The 21,424-nt window shown below is 48.6% G+C and overlaps 1 protein-coding gene across 3 annotated transcripts; it reads left to right on the plus strand.

Moving 5' to 3' along the window:
- The first annotated feature begins 278 nt into the window (after window positions 1-278).
- morc2 (MORC family CW-type zinc finger 2) lies at window positions 279-21,354 on the plus strand. Of its 3 annotated transcripts, XR_013812559.1 has the most exons (29): window positions 279-434; window positions 874-1,089; window positions 1,906-1,959; window positions 2,048-2,082; window positions 2,408-2,476; window positions 2,777-2,867; window positions 3,399-3,507; window positions 3,989-4,148; window positions 4,804-4,915; window positions 5,390-5,515; window positions 5,813-5,892; window positions 6,033-6,115; window positions 6,525-6,610; window positions 8,279-8,419; window positions 9,144-9,298; window positions 9,413-9,541; window positions 10,539-10,644; window positions 11,948-12,080; window positions 13,325-13,411; window positions 14,075-14,302; window positions 15,248-15,523; window positions 15,859-15,957; window positions 16,204-16,261; window positions 16,940-17,078; window positions 17,358-17,525; window positions 18,070-18,163; window positions 19,138-19,326; window positions 20,532-20,677; window positions 20,728-21,354. XR_013812559.1 is itself a non-coding variant. In XM_079754262.1 (28 exons), the coding sequence occupies exons 2-28, from the start codon at window positions 1,022-1,024 to the stop codon at window positions 20,598-20,600; spliced, it is 3,144 nt and encodes a 1,047-aa protein (XP_079610388.1). In that variant the 5' UTR covers window positions 279-434; window positions 874-1,021; the 3' UTR covers window positions 20,601-21,354. The 3 variants fall into 3 exon arrangements, 2 of the variants coding, with proteins under 2 accessions (XP_079610388.1, XP_079610389.1); XM_079754262.1 differs by having other exon boundaries at window positions 20,532-21,354; XM_079754263.1 differs by having other exon boundaries at window positions 15,299-15,523; window positions 20,532-21,354.
- Window positions 21,355-21,424: the final 70 nt, after the last annotated feature.

The raw sequence follows: 21,424 nt of genomic DNA on the forward strand, positions 1-21,424 counted from the left end.
TTGGCTTTAAAAGGATCCATTGAAGCCCATACCAAGGTATAATTGTATTCCTTACAATTTTTCTCACATTGCATTAGCTTTACAGGTGAATGTTAAGTGCTACACACATTATTTTGTAGTGACCCACAAATGGCCCTTCTAGTTGGTTGGAGGGCTTAACCACCGACAAGAACCAACTTTACTGTTGGTGTATCCAGTAACCACGTGGGTCCAGAGGAGGCGGATGGTAAATCACCCTGCGGAGGAGCTCCGCTCTGCGCATGCCCAGGTCGCTGCTGCTGGGAGTGCGGACGAAAGTATCGAGCGTCGGCTCATTTTCGACGGCCTGTCGTCAACGACGCATGTTTTTCGGATTCGAAACGGACGCTACTGGGATTTAATTTCTCTGAGAAGAAACTCGCATACAAGTCGGCCTCCTTCACACGATTTGCAAAGTTAGTGTAGCCCCTGGAATGGCGCAGGTAGCATGTAGCATGTAGCAGTGGGTAGCCTCCTAGCTAGCTAATGGTGCACTGGCCCTATGTGGAGCTGCTGGCTGGGGGGGGGGGGGGGGGGCATAGAGTTTAGGGGCATAAACATTGATGCTATAAACAATGTTTTGGTGTTGTTGCATCATCCGACCCCCACCAGCCCTGCAGAGTGTGTCCCATCAGCAGCCCCACAACATGGTGGTGCTGCTGGTGGTGTTCACCAAACTGGGGTCCAACGTGACACTTTAAAAGCTTCACACATTGCTAGAAAGATTGAGTTAAAGTTGTGTTTAAGTGAAGGAAATCTATCTTGGTGGTAGTCTAGGATTTTATTCAACACCTAGATTATGCAACACTGTATTGGATGACAGTGTGCTGATGAACCTAACTTGTTTATCTGAAGGATGAGGGCTGGCGAGTAGGGCTTCGCGGGTAGGAAGTGACCAGTAGACCGCTGAGGACCAGGACCCTGACCCCTGTGGGAGCCCCGGACCGGAGCCTGTCGGAGGACCGCATCCCGTTGGAGCCCAGGACCGGAGGCTGCGGGGGCGATGGCCTACCACAGCTACAGCAGCCTCAACAGGGCTCAGCTCACCTTTGAATACCTGCACACAAACTCGTGAGTATTTTAATGAAGAAGCACCACAGGCTGGTCACTAGTGAGTGATGACATGTCAATGCAATCTCTTCAAAGTCTGTCTTGTAGGTTGCAGCGAAAACTTAACATTCTACTTAACTTGCATCAACTTTAATTGTTGTGTTTATATTTTGTACATAAATTACATGTAATCCTACTGAACCACACACGGAATAAGTTGTCACTCAACCGCAAACAATCTGTGTCTCAGGGTATGGGTTTGTTTATGTCTCTGTTATTGTGTTATAGATTCTCGACTGATGATATTAGATCCAAAGCATTAAAGGGGACATATCATACCACCAGGTGTGAGTGTGATTAGCCATTACAAGCCGTTTTCAAAATGTGCAGCATTGTGACATCACAGGTGGGCGTGTCCATCTAGATGTGTGACGGATAGATGGACACGGCAACCTGTGATGTCACAATGCTGCACATTTTCAAACCTGCTTGTAATGGCTAATCACACTCACACCTGGTGGTATGATATGTCCCCTTTAAAAAGTTTCTCATTTGCATACATGTTTAAAATAACATTATTTTTCACTGTACTTCACAGTCGAACCTAACTCTAATGAGTGCAAAGTAAAAGTTGTGTAGCAATTTGTAAAACCTGAACATGTCATGTTGACATGTTGATTGTTAATCTGAACTTCGTGTTCAGTAAACAAAATCATTTCAGTCAACACACACACACAGACAGACAGACACACACACTTGATTTAGAGTTGTATCTCTGAGCTGTGATTGGCTCCTGAGAGGTCTTTGACAGGCTAATCGTGTCTCCTTGTGTTCCAGGACGACCCACGAGTTCTTGTTTGGCGCGTTGGCCGAACTCGTCGACAACTCCAGGTATGGACCAGGGGTCATGTGATGCTGCCACGTGCTCTAATGCCACATGAAGACCCTCCCTCATCGTTTATTGTCTTTGTTTTCACAGGGATGCAAACGCTACCCGGATAGACATCTACACAGGTACCCGTCAGAATGCATGAGTTACTCCAACAGGATGTATTCAGCAGACAACTTTATCCACACTGAGATCAATCAGTGTTCAACCAAAAGTGTGGTAGAAAAGTAAAATGCTGCAACATTACATTTAAGAGGAATATCCTGAGGATTCAGGTTTGTGTATTCATTTAATTGAATAAGTGGTAGTATGAAAAGTGAAGATCACATATCAAAGGGCTTTGTAAATGTCACACAGGAAAAACTTCTACACTGTGTGTGTGTGTGTGTGTGTGTGTGTGTGTGTGTGTGTGGCTTTAAGACCAAGCCTAACTTGCTTTTGGGCCAACAGAAAACAGACCAGAGCTACGGGGGGGCTACATGCTGTGTTTTCTTGACGATGGCACCGGAATGGACCCCAGTGAGTCAAACCCCCCCCATCTCATACTGGACTTGGTGTAGTCTGCTTTTGCTTTTTTATAAAAAAAAAAAGTTGTTTGTGTATATATATATATTACATTTTTGGTCTAATGATTGACTGATTTACTCAATAGCAGGGTAATCAGGTACTAAACCCTGGCTTTATGTCTCAATAACGACCGGTCGGCTGTACGTTATCCTACATATTGTTTCTATATTTATTCTGTGATGTAGAGTTTGTATCTCTATAAAGCGGTTCCGTGGTGAAGCGTATCGTAACTTCCCCTACTCTCCCTGTCAGATGAGGCCACCCACGTGATTCAGTTTGGAAAGTCCAGTAAACGCTCGTCTGAGTCCAGCCAGATCGGGCAGTATGGAAACGGACTCAAATCGTAAGTCTGCTCATGTTTACACTTACACTGAATGATTTACACACTGTTTATGATATGTGTCTTTATACTCTGTTCATGATGTATATGTGTCTTTATACTCTGTTGATGATGTGGTTGCGTCTTTATACAAGGTTTAAGATGTATATGTGTCTTTATACACTGTTTAAGGTGCATGTATCTTTTATATAAGCTTGTAGGTTTGATTTTCCTTTTTCCAAATAAGAGTTGTGAACTGTTTACGGTGTATATGTGACCTGTTTATGGTGTATGTGTGTCCTGTTTATGGTGTATATGTGACCTGTTTATGGTGTATATGTGACCTGTTTATGGTGTATATGTGTCCTGTTTATGGTGTATATGTGTCCTGTTTATGGTGTATATGTGACCTGTTTATGGTGTATATGTGACATGTTTATGGTGTATATGTGACCTGTTTATGGTGTACGTGTGTCCTGTTTATGGTGTATTTGTTTCCTGTTTATGTATTTTATATATTCCGAGACATTGAACTTCCCCTGTTTGTCTGCTCAGCGGCTCCATGCGGATAGGGAAGGACTTCATCTTGTTCACCAAGAAGGAGAACACACTGACCTGCCTCTTCCTGTCCAGGACCTTCCACGAGGAGGAGGGGCTAGACGAGGTCAGGGTCAGGGTCAGGGGTCAAGGTTGAATGGCCTGCTGCACTTAGGGCTTAGGATGTTGTTTTCTGTTGCTCTCCGTATCCCATGACAAAGGTTTGGCCTGGCTGGAGAAATGGGTGTTTTATTTTTCTAATCATTTAAGTTTGTGCTTTTTATGGAATTATTTTTTTCTTGAGTAAATAACATCCTGTAGAGAAAATGAATATGAAGGAAACCTAAATAGGTTGGCATTACGTTTTAATAATGGCACATATTCCATGAGCACACATTCTTCATTAAACTTCCTCCAGTTGAGTCGTCTTAACCCATTTGTACCGGCTGCTGTGCAGCGCTCCGCGCAGCAGCCGGTACAAATGGGTTAAAGGAGTATGTAACGGGCAGGGGGCTCTGGAGGAGGGTTAAAACCAAGTGACACTATGGGATTATTTAGAGCCAGCGGCAACGCTACCAGCACGCTGACGTCCAGCCCTCCGTCCCCAGGTCATCGTCCCGCTGCCCACCTGGGACCTGACCACCAAGCAGCCCCTGACCTCCGACCCCGAGAAGTACGCCATCGAGACGGAGCTCATCTACAAGTACTCCCCCTTCAAGAACCAGCTGCAGCTTATGGAGCAGTTCGCCAAGATCGACAGCAGCAGCGGTGAGTCCTCTAGTGGGGAGGGGGTCCTCTCTAGTGGGGAGGGGGTCCTCTCTGGTGGGGAGGGGGTCCTCTCTACTGAGGAGGGGGTCCTCTCTAGTGGGGAGGGTTTAGCTGATATTTACCACTGAGCCCTCCTTGAGTCACCGATGAACCCAGTACCTCTAAGCTCCAGGGCGGCGGGTGGTTTAGAGGGTAGGGCGGGTTGGCTGGTAACTGGAAGGTTGCTAGTTTGATCCCCGGCTCCTCCTAGAGTGTCGAGGTGTCCCAAAGCAAGGCAGACTGTTCCTGGCGAGCTGGCTGTCGCCTTACATGGCTGTCTCCACTGTGAATGTGTGTATGAATGGTTGACTGTTAGGCAGTATTGTAAAGTGCTTTGAGTGGCCAATGGTTAGAAAAGTAAATGCAGTCCATTTACCCTTTGCCATCTATTCGGCAATTAGTTTAAGGTCATCACTTATTTTCTAACAACTTACACTTACTCACCTTATGTATTTAATTCTTCACCCATATGTCGGCCATTAATCACCGATTGAACTCCTAATGATCCCTGGGAAGGTTTGTTCCTTTAGCTTTAGGGGCGCTGCTTGCCCTCTGGAGGTCAAAGGTTACAGGGGGTGGCGGGTTAAGGTGGCCTAACGCGACCCTCTGTGAACAGGTACTCTGGTGATCATCTACAACCTGAAGCTGATGGACAGCCGAGAGCCTGAGCTGGACGTGGAGGCGGACCACCAGGACATCCTGATGGCCGCGACGCCTGTGGAAGGCGTGTAAGTGTTCCCCTCGCTCCTCCTCCTGCTCTTAAAGAGCAACAGGGGGCGCTGACCACGCCCCTCTCTCCCCCCCGCCCGTCTCCCCCATCACAGCTGACCGCCCCCCTCTCTCCCCCCCGGCCGTCTCCCCCATCACAGCTGACCACGCCCCTCTCTCCTGCCCTGGCCGTCTCCCCCATCACAGCTGACCGCGCCCCTCTCTCCCCCCCGGCCGTCTCCCCCATCACAGCTGACCGCCCCCCTCTCTCCCCCCGGCCGTCTCCCCCATCACAGCTGACCGCGCCCCTCTCTCCTGCCCCGGCCGTCTCCCCCCTCACAGCTGACCGCCCCCCTCTCTCCCCCCGGCCGTCTCCCCCCTCACAGCTGACCGCCCCCCTCTCTCCCCCCGCCCGTCTCCCCCCTCACAGCTGACCACGCCCCTCTCTCCCGCCCCGCCACACCATAACTAACGGCTCCTTCCTCCCCCGACAGGAAGCCGGAGAAGCGGTCGTTCCGAGCGTATGCGGCGGTCCTGTACATCGACCCCCGCATGAGGATCTTCATCCAGGGACACAAGGTCCGGACCAAGAGGCTCTCCTGCTGCCTGTACAAACCCCGGTACGCTCAGCGAAATAGACCGATTTGACTACTTTTTGTCACCGGCAGTCTTGAACCCAATTTAAACCGTTTGAAATCAAGAAATAGTTGTTGGGTCTAGGAAACGTTTCTGATATTTGATCTCATGTTGCCACTATGACTATCAAAACCATAAAAGCGCTATCCCTGAAGCTGCTCTTGTCTTGACTGAAGGCTTTGAGTCTCAGCCCTCACCTGTTTGTCTCTCTGGAGAGAAGCGTCTTCTCAATAACATGTCAATGTCTCGCCTACGACGGGCCGCCTCTGTTCCACTAACAGGTCCTACAAGTATTCGTCGACACGCTTCAAGACTCGGGCGGAGCAGGAAGTAAAGAAGGCAGAGCATCTCGCAAAGATCGGTAAGTCCCGGCGAGACTCTGACCAACCAAACGCCAGCATTTCATGGCCTTGAGCGAGCCCACCCCCGGCTCCTCTCTCCGCCTATTCTGCCCCCCCCCCCCCGTTAGTCTGACAGGAGGTTGTTTGTGTTTTCTCCCAGCTGAGGAGAAGGCCCGCGAGGCAGAGAGTAAGCGCTTGGCATTGGAGGCAAAGACCGGAGACGACCTGTCAAAAGAATCCCGGGTAATGAACTACCAGAGAGATCCGTTTTTAGTTAGTCATTTATCAAGATGAGATGGTTCCTTATTTACCCAAGGCTCGAACCTTGGCATGTCCCAGTAGAAAGTACAGGTCAGACACTGAAGTAAAGGGCTGATACGGTCCCACGTTTCCGCAACGCAACGACCACGCAGACGCTTCGACGCAGCCGTGAACCTTTATGGTTCTGCCTCAGGTTTTAGTGAGCGGACCAATCACAGCCCTTGCTGCTGCGCCGCCTCGAACGGAAGGTTACAAATTTAGGGAGGCGCACGTCAGGCCCTTGTAGTGGACGCAAGGAGGGTCTGCAAGGACGTAAGGGGTCCGTAACCGCCTTGCGTTGCGTGAAGGTGGAACCATAATCAGCCCTTAAGAATGTCCTCCTCTTCCCCAGACGGTGCTGAGGAAAGCCCAGGACGCGGCCATGATGATGAGGAGGGACGCAGACATGAAGAGGAAGATGCAGGAGAGCAAGCAGAAGTGAGCTCATGAATCCTATTCATCTAAGAAGGAGGAAGTCCTCATCATCAAGCTTTCAAAATAATAGTTTGAGTATTGCAGTATGGATTGAATGAAAGCTGGATGATACAAAAACAGACCTTATGAATGCTTTATATATATATATATATATATACATATACAGTGTTGGGGGTAACGCGTTACATTAACAATATTACTTTTTGGGGTAACAAAGTAAAGTAACGCATTACATTTAAAATATCGGTAACTACACTACTTTACTAGACTATAGAAACGCGCTTTCCTGCGTTACCCAAGCCGTGTTTTCCTGCGGGTAAAGTTCTGATCTGTTGTGGTGCATGCATGCTTGCTGCCTATGTGTCTGCAGAGCCTGCTTGCCTCGGCACGTTGACATAGCGATCGATTTGAGTGACGTAGCTGCTTGTGCGCAGGAGTGTTCAAGTGTTGGAGCGCAGAAGCAGGTGACACAGAAAGACAGGCTGGTTGTCGGGTTCATGTAGAAGACATGCTTCCCCTGTCGACTATTGAATCGCCCAGATATAGAAAAATACTAGATAAAGTACCCCCGACTAGCAAGACAACATCCGACAGGAAAACATTTTCCCATTACCTGAACAAGTGCTATACCGACATGGAATCGAAGCTCAAAATAATTTTAGAGTCCTCCCTGGATCATGTGTCCACCACCGCGGACATTTGGTCCGCCAACAACAAAAGATACTTATGAATGACTGCACTGGATAGACAGCATTACTTTAAAACTTGAGAAGGCTGCTCTTGCCTGCAAGAGGGTGAGAGGAAGACACACTTACGATGTCATAGCTTGCGATATAGATCAGGTTAATTCAGCCTTTGGACCACAAAAAGTAACAGCATGTGTCACCGCCGCTTAAGTGCATTTCTGTTTTAAATATATGGGATAAAGTGACCTTTTTATATTTTTTAATTTTTGTTCTCATGTTTCCCAAAGCCTGTGTTTTGAAACGTGTGTGTTGCTACTGATTGACCTTACCATAGCCTACTTCATCCTGTTTTTAGATTTTACAGTGAGGCATTTCTTTGTGGAGACAGGGATATTGTTCTTTCATATGGTTTTATATGCTATTTTGTATAGATTTATACAATAAACACTAAGTGATGATAGGGCTATGATGTTTGTCCATGTATCTACAGTAAATTAAGAAACGGGAAAGTAAAGTAATAAGTAGTGAAGTTACTTTGCAAATGCAGTAACTAGTAAAGTAATCTCATTACAATATTTACAGAAGTAACTAGTAATAAGTAACTGATTACTTTTTCTGAGTAACTACCCCAACACTGTATATATATATATATATATATTGCTGACCATTTTTATTATATATATTTTTTATTTTATAAATTATATAATTATAAATAAATGATGACAAGATGCTGACAATTTTTATTAGAATCTATTATTTTATTATATATTATATTTTTTGTTATAAATTAGGCTGACCATTTATATATATATATATATATATATATATATATATATAGCTAAATGTTGGCTTTTGTTGTCACAGAGAGAGATGATTAGCAGGCAGTAAGCACAGCAACGCTCCTCTGAGCGTGAGTCAGCTCCTGAACAATAAAGCTTTAGCTGACTGAACCCTGTGTGTAACCCCCCCCCCCCCCCCCCCGCAGAGCACTGAAGGAGCCCAAGGAACTGAGCTTCATCTTCGGGGTGAACATCGAGCACCGCGACCTGGACGGCATGTTCGTCTACAACTGCTCCCGGCTCATCAAGATGTACGAGAAGACCGGCCCGCAGCTGGAGGGCGGCATGTGAGTGGTGTGACCCCCCCACCCCGACCTCTGACCTCTGACCCCCCACCCCCAGACAGGCCAAAGGGGAACCTCTGCGTTCTGCCAGGTTCGGATATAAGATGGGACGCTTATTCAGATGTGGGTGGTGCCAGTGGGCGGGGCCAGTGGGTGATGCCAGTGGGCGGGGCCAGTGGGTGATGCCAGTGGGCAGGGCCAGTGGGTGGGGCCAGTGGCTGGGGCCAGTGGGCGTGGCCAGCGGGCGGGGCCAGTAGGCGTGGCTTGTGGGCGGGGCCAGTGGGCAGGGCCAGTGGGTGGGACCAGCTGCGGATACTTTGTCGTATTTGACCAATGGAGAGGCCGGATTCTCAACACATGTCGTTGATTTCGTAGAAACCTAATTTTGCAGACCTCCTTTATTCCCAACATGCATATGAAGCGGGCCTTTCTTGTAGGGCTGCTCGATTATGGAATAAATCATAATCATGATTATTTTGGTCAATATTGAAATCACGATTATTCAAGCGATTATTTTTGAGTTTGAAAACATTATGTATATATTCAGCTGGTCTCTCCCAAAAAACACTTTGTAACTGAGAACTTTGAATTTTCGACGCTAAAATCGAAATCGAAATATGATTAATCGCCCAGCCCTACTCTCTGGTATCAGAACACGGCTGACAGCCCCGTTCTGTTCCTTCACCAAACCCAACACGTACAGTACCTTGTGTGTGTGTGTGTGTAGGGCCTGTGGAGGCGTGGTGGGAGTGGTAGATGTTCCCTACCTTGTGTTGGAGCCCACGCACAACAAGCAGGACTTCGCCGACGCCAAGGAGTACCGCCACCTGCTGAAGTCCATGGGGGAGCACCTCGCCCAGTACTGGAAGGACACCAACATCGGTCAGTCATGGTCCTCACACACACACACACACACACACAGGCACTGTTTTAAATTCATTGGAGCTAATCCCCATTGTTGACAAAGATTTAACCAGTGTGGTTGTATCCTTACAGCTCAGAAGGGCATCGTGAAGTTCTGGGATGAGTTTGGTTACCTGTCGGCCAACTGGTCTTCACCGCCCTCCCCGGAGCAGAGATACAAGAGACGCCGGGCCATGGAGATACCGCTCACCATCCAGTGTGGTAGGACACACACACACACACACACACACACACACACACACACACACACACACACACACACACACACACACACACACACACACACACACCAGTGTGGTAGAAGACCGCCTCTACACTGTGCACCAACTGTATGACCCCTCCGCCGCACACATTGTACCACACAAGGTTGAGATTATTTATTGATTTCTGACCAATCGGAGCATCTCTTCCCTGATAAGTCTGAGGAATTTGTTTTCCTGTCAATCACTGGGGTGTGAAATGAGACTTGTCTCAGGCCCCGTCCACAAGGAGCCCATATTTTGGTGAAACGGCATATGTCTTGTGTGTTTCGGACGGCCGTCCAGACGGAGCCGGCGGATCCGGTGCCTGAAGCCGCACATTTCTGAAACCACCCTCGGAGGTGGTTTCAAATCTATCCAGACCTATGCGGTTTCGTGTTAGGATCCGTGTGGACGCCTGAAACGCAAACGATGACGTCATTAGCATCATCATTAGCCCCCACACCAGCTGGGGGACGTCAGCGTTGTGTTGAATTTTTTATTTATTATTTTATTTGTATTATTTTTGTAGCTTTAAATAAAGCCCCTTGATGAATGTAATAACTAACTGTACATTAAAAAGTATTTCTGCTCAATTTAAATGGTTGAATCTCCTCGTGACTGAATGTTTGTATACATCGCGCAGGCTGTATGGGCGCAGGCTTGATGCGCCCCACTTTTTTCTGTTGAGAACCAGCGCCTCGAATATTTACTACAGCGTTTCTACAGCTCGATGCGGTTTCGCAACGACTCCGTCTTAACGGAGATATTCCTGAACCACATAAAACGAAACCGGATCGTTTTCGCCCGTTTCGGCTCCGTGTGGACGGGGCCTTAATAGTGGGGAACGTTTTTTTAGGTAGAAATGTTCTGCTCTCTCTTTACGGCTCTGGGGTCTTAAGATGAGGCGATGAATGAATGGATCCGTGCTGAGGGTTGTCTCCTCTTGTGTCCTCCAGATAAGTGCTTGAAGTGGAGGACGCTGCCCTTCCAGATGGACGCCGTGGACAAACGTTACCCTGACAGCTGGATGTGTCTGATGAACCCCGACAGCAGCCAGGACAGGTAACCACCACACACACCACCAGTCACACACACCACCAGTCACATCAACCACCACACACACCGCCAGTCACACCAACCACCACACACACCACCAGTCACACACACCACCAGTCACATCAACCACCACACACACCACCAGTCACACACACCACCAGTCACATCAACCACCACACACACCACCAGTCACACACACCACCAGTCACATCAACCACCACACACACCGCCAGTCACACCAACCACCACACACACCACCAGTCACACTCACCACCAGTCACACACACTACCAGTCACACACACCGCCAGTCACACCAACCATCACACACACCACCAGTCACACCAACCACCACACACACCACCAGTCACACACACCGCCAGTCACACCAACCACCACAAACACCACCAGTCACACACACCGCCAGTCACACCAACCACCACACACACCACCAGTCACACCAACCACCACACACACACCACCAGTCACACCAACCACCACACACACCACCAGTCACACCAACCATCACACACACCACCAGTCACACCAACCATCACACACACTACCAGTCACACCAACCATCACACACACCACCAGTCACACCAACCATCACACACACCACCAGTCACACACACTACCAGTCACACCAACCATCACACACACCACCAGTCACATCAACCATCACACACACTACCAGTCACACACACTCCCAGTCACACCAACCACCACACACACCACCAGTCACACCAACCATCACACACACTAACAGTCACCATCAACCACCACACACCTGAACTACACATGGTGCTCAGCATGTGATACCATTTACATTCTCATGGAGTCTTCTGTTCTTAAGAACCTGAAGGTCCCCTTAGTTAGAACCGTTCATCAGTCTCTGTTCTTAAGAACCTGAAGGCCCCCTTAGTGAGAACCGTTCTTCAGTCTGTTCCCTATTAACACAGAGCCACTCAGCAGACGTTTCGATCCACAGCCACCAAGCAGTGGACGACAGCCACAGCATCCAATCAAAACGAGACGAGCATTCTATACAGCTCACCCCAAGCTAGCTAGACCCCAGTGAAGAGCCGTAGGAACCCTTCCAGCCTAGTGTTTGTAGGGTGTTCAGGGGCGGTGCTGACAGTTACAGGAGACGGCCAGAGGCTGGACCCCTGGAGAACCACGGTTCCAGACCTCTGGTGCAGGATCATCAGTGGACTAGAGAACCCTAGACCCGGGCACTGGATCATAAGCCTGGACTCACCTTTATATTCCTGGTAATAATCTCTTCTCGTGTTCTTCCTCCGGTCGCAGGTGCGACGCTCAAGAGCAGAAACAGAACCTGCCCTGTGGGGTTCTGAAGAAGGACAAGCAGAGCGCAGAAGACAAGAAGAAAGAAATCACAGAGAAGATCCGAGCACAGCAGGACAAACTGGATGCACTGCAGGTTTGGAACCCCCCCCCCCGTGTGTGTGTGTGTGTGTGTGTGTGTGTGTGTGTGTGTGTGTGTGTGTGTGTGTGTGTTATTCAGATGGTTATTCTTTATTTAAAAGATGAACTGAACTGAAATAATCAGTGTGCGTGTGGTGCTGCCGGAGCGCGGACACTGCCATTGAATCGGTCTGCTGCCGAGAGGTCCCGGTCAACCTTGACCATTTAATGGTGGGATTAGGTTGCATAACCATGCATGGGGCATCCGGATGCTGTGCGGCGAGAGAGAGGTTTTGGAAGTGGCCATGCTCTCTCTAAGGGACTTCTGGGCGGAGACACTGGAGCGCCCCATAAATAGCAACCAAGTAACAAGGCGAAAACGATCCTTCCCCCTCCGTTTTCCTTTGATGCGTTTCAGGAATATCTCTGTAAAGACGGACTCATTGCGAAAACGCATCGAGCTGTACAAACGCTGTACTACCTACATATTCAAGGCGCTGGTTCTCCACAAAAAAAAGTGGCGCGCATCCAGCCTGCACACTGTATACAAACATTCAAGTCGAGGAGGAGATAGTAGTTGTTAAACCTTTTTTGAGTAGAAATATTTTTTAATGTACGGTTAGTAATTCAATTGACCAAGGGGCTGTATTTAAAGCTACAAAAATAACTAACTTTCAACGCGACTCTAACGTCGCTTCAAGCGTCCACACGAATCCTAACACGAAACCGCATCAGTCCGGTTTTATTTGAAACCACCCTGGGACCATGGACCTATTAAAGAACATGGTTTATTATCTGCCTAATAACATGGTTATTAAAGACATGGTTTCACCCAAAAATCGTCTCCGTGTGGACGGGGCCTGAAAGACTACATCCGCGGATGAGCATAGATGCGAGGCGGATTCACGAGTGTCACGTTTACTTTAGGTGGATGTTGGAGGTTTACTTGTCGACTGTATAAGTGCAGGTGGCGGGGCCCCTTGGCACAGTCCGACCTGTCTGTCAAGGACAGACGTGGTGTAATTGGAGCTTCCATAGAGGTCACGCCGAGGCGATTCCCATAGTGAAACACCTCACTCTGTTATCAAAGAACCAGGGATTACGTTAAGTAACCCAAAGTTATATCAACTAAACTTAAAATTTCAGTTCAGTTTATCTTTAAGCTCATGTTTTGTTCTGGTCATGTTGTAATAAACTCAACCAGAACAAATGAATAAAGTAAGTTAGCAACCGGTTAATGAGTCGTCTTTCGCCCCCCAGAAAACCGGCACCATCAAATCGTCGGCGGACGTGAAGAGGCTGCCCCTGGAGGTCAGCATGAGGCCCAGTGCGCAGGGCTCCCCTCAGGTACGCCTCCTCTCTGGGCTCCGTCGCCGTGTGACCACAGAATACTTTACATTGAGGGCATTGAGCCGTGGCTTTTATCCAAAGTGACTTACAACGGTTCACCCGCGCATTCACACACCGACGGCGGCGTCGACCACGCAGGGCGACAGCCAGCTCGTCAGGAGCGGTCAGGGTGAGGTGCCTCGCTCAGGGACACCTCGACACTCAGCTAGGAGGAGCCAGGGATCAAAGTAGCAACCTTCAGGTTACCAGTCAACCCGCTCTACCTCCTGAGCTAAGCCGACCCTAGAGAACAACAGTAAAGACCACTACATGCTAGAGCTAAGGGGATCAAATTCATTATTTGGCTTTGAATTCCATGCACTTTTAAGAAATCGTATATTTAAATGTATGAAACGATTGGAGGATTCTGGGAATAGTACCATTGTGGTGCTTGTACATCCCAGTCTGAGCTGTGACCGCTGCCCCTCCAGCCTGAGGCTGCACTGGCTGAAAGGTTTGTAGATAAGCTGACTTTATACATGTTTGTATTGTATTTGTCTTGTGCTGTTTATGGACCTGAGTCTGAAATCAAGTGTTCCTATCATATCATCGTTGAGCTCATGTGTGGGGGGGCTCTCTGGCGTTCTGTACTGAGGCTCTCCCCCCCCCCCCCCCCTCCAGGCCACCCGGTCCTCGGAGAGGTCCACCACGCGGCCGCGCTCGCCGCCCCTCCCGTCCCACCTCAAGAACGCCCCCAGCGTGCCCCCGCCCCGCGCCGCCCGGAGCTCCGCCCCCGCTCCGCCACCGGCCCCCACGGCCGACCCGCCCAGGGGCCGGGCCGCTGGCCGGCCGGCCACGCCCACCGCCAAAGCCCCCGCCAAAGCAGCCCCGCCCACACGCAGCACACGGGTAAGTCTGACCAGGTGACCCCACCAGTAACACCTGTTCTACCAGTAAGACCCCACCAGTAGGTCCTGTTCTACCAGTAAGACCCCACCAGTAGGTCCTGTTCTACCAGTAAGACCCCACCAGTAAGACCTGTTCTACCAGTAAGACCCCACCAGTAGGTCCTGTTCTACCAGTAAGACCCCACCAGTAGGTCCTGTTCTACCAGTAAGACCCCACCAGTAGGTCCTGTTCTACCAGTAAGACCCCACCAGTAGGTCCTGTTCTACCAGTAAGACCCCACCAGTAGGTCCTGTTCTACCAGTAAGACCCACCAGTAGGTCCTGTTCTACCAGTTAGACCCCACCAGTAGGTCCTGTTCTACCAGTAAGACCCCACCAGTAGGTCCTGTTCTACCAGTAAGACCCACCAGTAGGTCCTGTTCTACCAGTAAGACCCACCAGTAGGTCCTGTTCTACCAGTAAGACCCCACCAGTAGGTCCTGTTCTACCAGTAAGACCCACCAGTAGGTCCTGTTCTACCAGTAAGACCCCACCAGTAGGTCCTGTTCTACCAGTAAGACCCACCAGTAGGTCCTGTTCTACCAGTAAGACCCCACCAGTAGTTCCTGTTCTACCAGTAAGACCCCACCAGTAGGTCCTGTTCTACCAGTAAGACCCCACCAGTAGGTCCTGTTCTACCAGTAAGACCCACCAGTAGGTCCTGTTCTACCAGGAAGACCCACCAGGAAGACCCACCAGTAGGTCCTGTTCTACCAGTAAGACCCAGCAGTAGGTCCTGTTCTACCAGTTAGACCCACCAGTAGGTCCTGTTCTACCAGTAAGACCTACCAGTAAGACCCCACCAGTAGGTCCTGTTCTACCAGTAAGACCCACCAGTAAGACCTCACAGGTGCTGTTAGTCCAGGTGCTGTTAGTGTTGACACCGTCTCCATGGTTTCTCCTCCAGTTTGCGCTTCCTCAGGATGATGTAAATCTACGCGTGTCACTCCCTCCCCAGACGCCAGCCAAAGCCACACCCACCAAACTAGCAGCCAAACAACGTAAGAGAATCATCGTGCAGGAGGACAGTGAGGAGGAGGAGGAGGAAGAGGAGGCAGAAAGCGATGAGGAGAGCGAAGAGGAAAAACCTCAGACCAAGAAGTCCAAGATGGCCGCGGTGCTGGTCCAGAGAGGGAAGGCGGTGGCGAAGCTCCTGCCTCCCAAACGCAGCAAAGCGGCCGAGGTAGGATTCCTCCTCATATCTAGACCGGAAGGTCTCGGAGACACTGAGAGGTGTTTCCTCTGAACCTTCTGCCCATGTTCCAATACCTGACCTGTTACCCACAATGCCTCATTTTGGTTCAGGACCATATCTAGCAGTGAGGCATCCTTCAACATATTGAAATCAGAGAACCAATCCGTGTGTCTGTTGTAGTTCTCGGTGTAGTCGTGGTCCTAGTTGTGGTTCAGGTTGTGGTTCTAGTTGTACCTCTAGTTGTAGCTCATATCCTTCTGAGTTCCGGCGCTCTGTCCCCTGACTGAGCGGCGGATTCAGAAGCCTCTCTGTTGACGTTGCAGGTCCCCAGCACCGCCCCGCCTGAGAAGAAGGGAGCGACCACCCCCATTGGCCGCCAGGCCCCCTCCGACCCTCCCGCCCCCAAAACCGAGCCGGCAAAGGTAGAACCCCCCCCCCCGCTGCACCGTTCCTCTGGTTCTCCCTCGGTGGCTGACCCTCACTGCTCCCCTTCACCGCCTCTCCTCTCCTGCATGTCGTCATGGCGCCCTCTTTCCTCCCCTTGTCATGAGCTCAGTTAGCACCTCCCCTTCCTCATTGACCCGCTAGTCTTCCTCCCCCTCCGTGTCTGCTGGTGAAGAAGACTCTGTTCTTCTGGTGGTTTCTGAAGCGTTCCTGTGTTCCTGCAGGTAGCGGAGAAGGCAGTGGAGCGGGACTCTGACGGGGAGAGTAAAAACCCTCTGAAAGGTGAGCGGCAGGAAGATGGCTGAACTGTTGAAGGGGAACCGGCCCCCGGGTGTTTCTGATATCAGAGCGCAGACTCACACATACACAAACTCAAGTGTCATCAAAACATGAGGAGAAACGGGATTTTCCTAATTTGGTAGAAAATACGGAACTTGTCCGTCTTCAACCACATTGTCTGTGGAAGGAGAGATTAAAAACAAGCTCTTTTATATTAGAAAACAGCATAGAGTTAATAATAGCAGAGACTGATGAACAGTTCAGGTTCATAAAAACTGACTCATGAACGGTTCTTACTAAGGAGACCAAGTTCTTACGAATATGCTGAACGGTTCTTAAAAGAGGACCTTCAGGTTCTCAATAACAGACTAATGAACGGTTCAGGTTCTTTAGAGCAGAAACTGATGAACGTTTCAGGTTCTTCAGAGCAGAGACTGCTGAATGGTTCAGGTTCATTAGAACACACTGAAGAGCGGATCAGGTTCTTTAGAGCAGAGACCGATGAACAGTTAAGGTTCTTTAGAGCAGAGACTGATGAACGGTTCAGGTTCTTAAGAACACACTGAAGAGCGGATCAGGTTCTTAAGAGCAGAGACTGATGAACGGTTCAGGTTCATAAGAACACATTGAAGAGCAGATCAGGTTCTGGAGAGCAGAGACTGATTCTCTGTGTCCCTGCAGACAAGGGCATGCAGGTGGAGGTGCGGGTGAACATGGAGTGGTTCACGGGGAAGGTGGTGGCCGTGGAGGTGAACAAGAAGAGCGTCCGCTGGAAGGTCAAGTTCGACTACGTCCCGAGGTCCACGCCCAAAGACCGCTGGTGAGCTCAACCCTGCTCCTGGTTCCTGCTCCTGTGGTTGGTCTGGCCTTCAGAGACACACCACAGAGTTTTAGAGAACTACAGAAGAACACGAAGACGATTAAATACGCTTCAATAGGCGTCCTGGCCACTAGAGGTCATGATGGGACCCATAAATAAGTCAAACACTACGGAAATCATCGTTCATCAACATAACCTGTGGATGAATGATTACATGTTGTACCTGTTATGATCATACCTTGTGTGTGTGTGTGTGTGTGTGTGTGTGTGTGTGTGCAGGGTGTTTAAGGGGGGGGAGGACGTGCGGTTGATGCGGCCGGCGTCGCCCGTCTCCCAGACGCCCGACACTCAGCAGGAGGCGGAGAAGGGCCCCGCCCGCATGGAGCCCGACACCACCCAGCCGGGGACCAGCCGCGAGGTCACCGGCAGCATGGTCTCCATGATGAGGTCAGCATCCAGGGCGTCATGGCAACGCTTGGCTGGGGTTCAGAGAGGGAGTGGAGGGACGGTCCAAGTGATGAGGGCTGTTTTGGTATCCTTGGGCTCACTCTCTCTCTCTCTCGCTCTTTCTGTCTCCTCTGTCTCTCTGTCTCTGTCTCTGTCTGTCTCTGTCTCTGTGTGTTCACTCTCTCTGTCTGTATCTGTCTCTCCCTCTGTCTCTGTCACTCTCTCTCTCACTCACACTGTCTCTCTGTCTCCTCTCTCTGTGTCTTTCTGTCTCTCTCTGTCTCTGTGTGTTCACTCTCTCTGTCTGTATCTGTCTCTCCCTCTGTCTCTGTCACTCTCTCTCTCACTCACACTGTCTCTCTGTCTCCTCTCTCTGTGTCTTTCTGTCTCTCTCTGTCTCTGTGTGTTCACTCTCTCTCTTGTCTCTCTGTCTCTCTCTCTCGCTCTGTCTCCTCTCTGTCTCTCTCTGTCTCTCTCTCTTGCTCTGTCTCTGTGTGTCTCTTTGTCTCTGTCTCTGTCTCTGTCTCTCTCTCCCTCTCTGCAGGACGATGTTGCGTTACTTCTTTCCTCCTGATTTCCGGATCCCTAAGGACGATGTGAACGGTATGACGGCGGAGGAGCTGGTGGCGTTCCCTCTGGTGAGCTCCGCCCCCGGCCGCCATCTTGGTTCTCAGGCTAGGCTCTGATCTCAGGACGTACCCCGAACAACCTGACTGTAGTCCCGCAGTAGAACTAGTATATTTACTAAGACTGATAGTCAGATTGTGAATTAGTATTGGGATAGTTACTTCTTTTTTTGTATTATTTACTCTTATTTAAATGTTGTATCCATTTATGTACTACTACTACTACCATGATGGCTACTATACTATTGTTACTACTACTGTTCCTACTGTTACTACCACTACTACTGTTATCACTACTACCACTACCATACTTCTACTGCTACTATACTACTACTGTTACTACTACTACTCCTGTTACTTCTACTACTAGTACTATACTACCACTACTTCTAGCATGTGGCCCTGTGATGAACACAGCCGTGTTCTCCTCTCTGTCCGTACTCTGCTGTCCCGGCCCCCTAACTTCTCCTCTGGTTACAGAAGGAGTATTACTACTGCTACTACTACTACTGTTAATACTACTGTTAGAACCACTGTTACTACTACTGTTAATACTACTGCTACTACTACTACTGTTAGAACCACTGTTACTACTACTGTTAATACTACTGTTACAACCACTGTTACTACTGCTACTACTACTGTTAATACTACTGTTACTACCACTGTTACTATTCTCCGTACCCTGCTGTCCCGGCCCCCTAACCCTCTCCTCTGGTTGCAGAAGGAGTATTACTACTGCTAATACTACTACTGTTAATACTGCTACTACTACTACTGTTAATACTACTGTTAGAACCACTGTTACTACTGCTACTACTACTACTGTTACAACCACTGTTAATACTACTGTTACTACCACTGTTACTACTGCTACTACTACTACTGTTAATACTACTACTACTGTTAATACTACTGTTACTACCACTGTTACTACTCTCCGTACCCTGCTGTCCCGGCCCCCTAACCCTCTCCTCTGGTTGCAGAAGGAGTATTTCCAGCAGTACGAGCTGGGCCTGCAGTCGCTGTGTAACTCGTACCAGAGCCGGGCGGACGCCAAAGCCAAGGCGGTGGAGGAGAAGAGCAGCAACGCCGAGATCAAACTCAAGGAGGCGGACGAGAAGCTGCAGAAGCTGAGGACCAACATCGTCTCTCTGCTGCAGAAAGTGCAAGAGGTAAAGTCTGGGCTCTGAGGGGAGGGGCGGGAAGGAGCCTGAGGGGGCTGCTGGAAGAATGACAAGCAAAACCGTTTATTGGTAGATGAAATCAAAATAAACAAAAATAGTTTAAAACCATTTCTACATCCTTATGATGATCTGTATGGATGGATGAATTGTGTTTTAGTAAAACTCATGAACATTAATAGTATAGATGTACTGCAAAATACCAAGAATCCCTTCTTTGAAAGCCGAACCATTCTCCCCGTAAAAAGTAGGTTTGACCTTTAACCTTGTAGTAGCAGTACCTTTAACAGGAACTGAAATGCAAACTGCTCTCAAACTTATTCTTTAACGTGAACTAAAACGTAAACTGCTTTCTAACTTATTCTTTAACGTGAACTAAAACGTAAGCTGCTCTCTAACTTATTGTTTAACGTAAACTAAAACGTAAACTGCTCTCTAACTTATTGTTTAACGTGAACTAAAACGTAAACTGCTCTCTAACTTATTCTTTAACGTGAACTACAACGTAAACTGCTCTCTAACTTATTCTTTAACGTGAACTACAACGTAAACTGCTCTCTAACTTATTGTTTAACGTGAACTAAAATGTAAACTGCTCTCTAACTTATTGTTTAACGTGAACTAAAACGTAAACTGCTCTCTAACTTATTGTTTAACGTGAACTAAAACGTAAACTGCTCTCTAACTTATTCTTTAACGTGAACTGAAAGGTAAACTGCTCTCTAACTTATTCTTAAAGTGAACTGAAACGTAAACTGCTCTCTAACTTATTCTTTAACGTGAACTGAATGGTAAACTGCTCTCTAACTTATTCTTAAAGTGAACTGAAACGTAAACTGCTCTCTAACTTATTCTTTAACTTGAACTGAAACGTAAACTGCTCTCTAACTTATTGTTTAACGTAAACTAAAACGCAAACTGCTCTCTAACTTATTCTTTAACGTGAACTAAAACGCAAACTGCTCTCTAACTTATTGTTTAATGTGACTGAAACGTAAACTGCTCTCTAACTTATTGTTTAATGTGAACTAAAACGTAAACTGCTCTCCAACTTATTCTTTAACGTGAACTAAAACGTAAACTGCTCTCTAACTTATTGTTTAACATGAACTAAAACGTAAACTGCTCTCTAACTTATTCTTTAACGTGAACTAAAACGTAAACTGCTCTCTAACCTGCTCCTCCACCTCCTCCAGGACATCGACATCAACACAGACGACGAGCTGGACGCCTACATAGAGGACCTGCTCACCAAGGGGGACTGAGGCCGCCCCCTAAAGACTCTAGCTTTGGTTCTCCTGCGGGCCCTCAGCCCACCAGAGAGGGGCCCCGGGGTCCTCACCAGAGAGGGGCCCCGGGGCCCTCACCAGAGAGGGGCCCCGGGGCCCTCATCAGAGAGGGGCCTGGGGCCCTCGGGACCGGCCGTACAAACGTCTGCATCGGCGCTCTATTTCATTCTCCGCCGGTTCTTGATGGTTTCAGCCTCCATGGTTCTTTTTATTTGACTTTACGTTGCGGGCGGGGTCTGTGCGGTCCTATGGGGACGTCTCCACGGTAACAGGGGTTTGTGTTCTCCTACTTTTATATCCACATATGTTTGTTAACGTTTGAATCGCTCCTGCTCGTTGGTTCTGAGAGTTTCCTTGTGTCCAGAGGCTTGGGTTTCAACATTAATCACAATATCTGTTTGATCTTCAACCAATTAAGGATCATCTGACTTGCCAATATATATATAAATATATAAAGAGGATCCAGTCTGTAATGAAACACTAAGTTTCTCTCCTTTAAAGTCCTCCTCCTCCTGTGGCCTCCTGGAGCACCAGACCTGTGCTGGGTTTTATCAGTGTGTCTCTGTCTCCAGGTTCCTCTCTGGGGGAACTCTTCTGTTTGCTCATCCTTTCAGTTCCCAAGTTCTTCTCGCAGTCCGATTTTTAAAGTCATGAAAAATGTTTTATTAAGCGCTGCATGTGTTTTCAGTCTTTTTGAAAACTCTTTGCATTAAATAATAAACCTGGTTCATCACCCACATAGCGTGCCTGTCCTTTGTAAACATGTAAATGGTTCTTTATAAAAGTTGTATCCCAAATGT

Source organism: Pollachius pollachius (genome assembly GCF_949987615.1).
Source record: "Pollachius pollachius genome assembly, chromosome: 1".
Classification (NCBI taxonomy): Eukaryota; Metazoa; Chordata; class Actinopteri; order Gadiformes; family Gadidae; genus Pollachius; species Pollachius pollachius.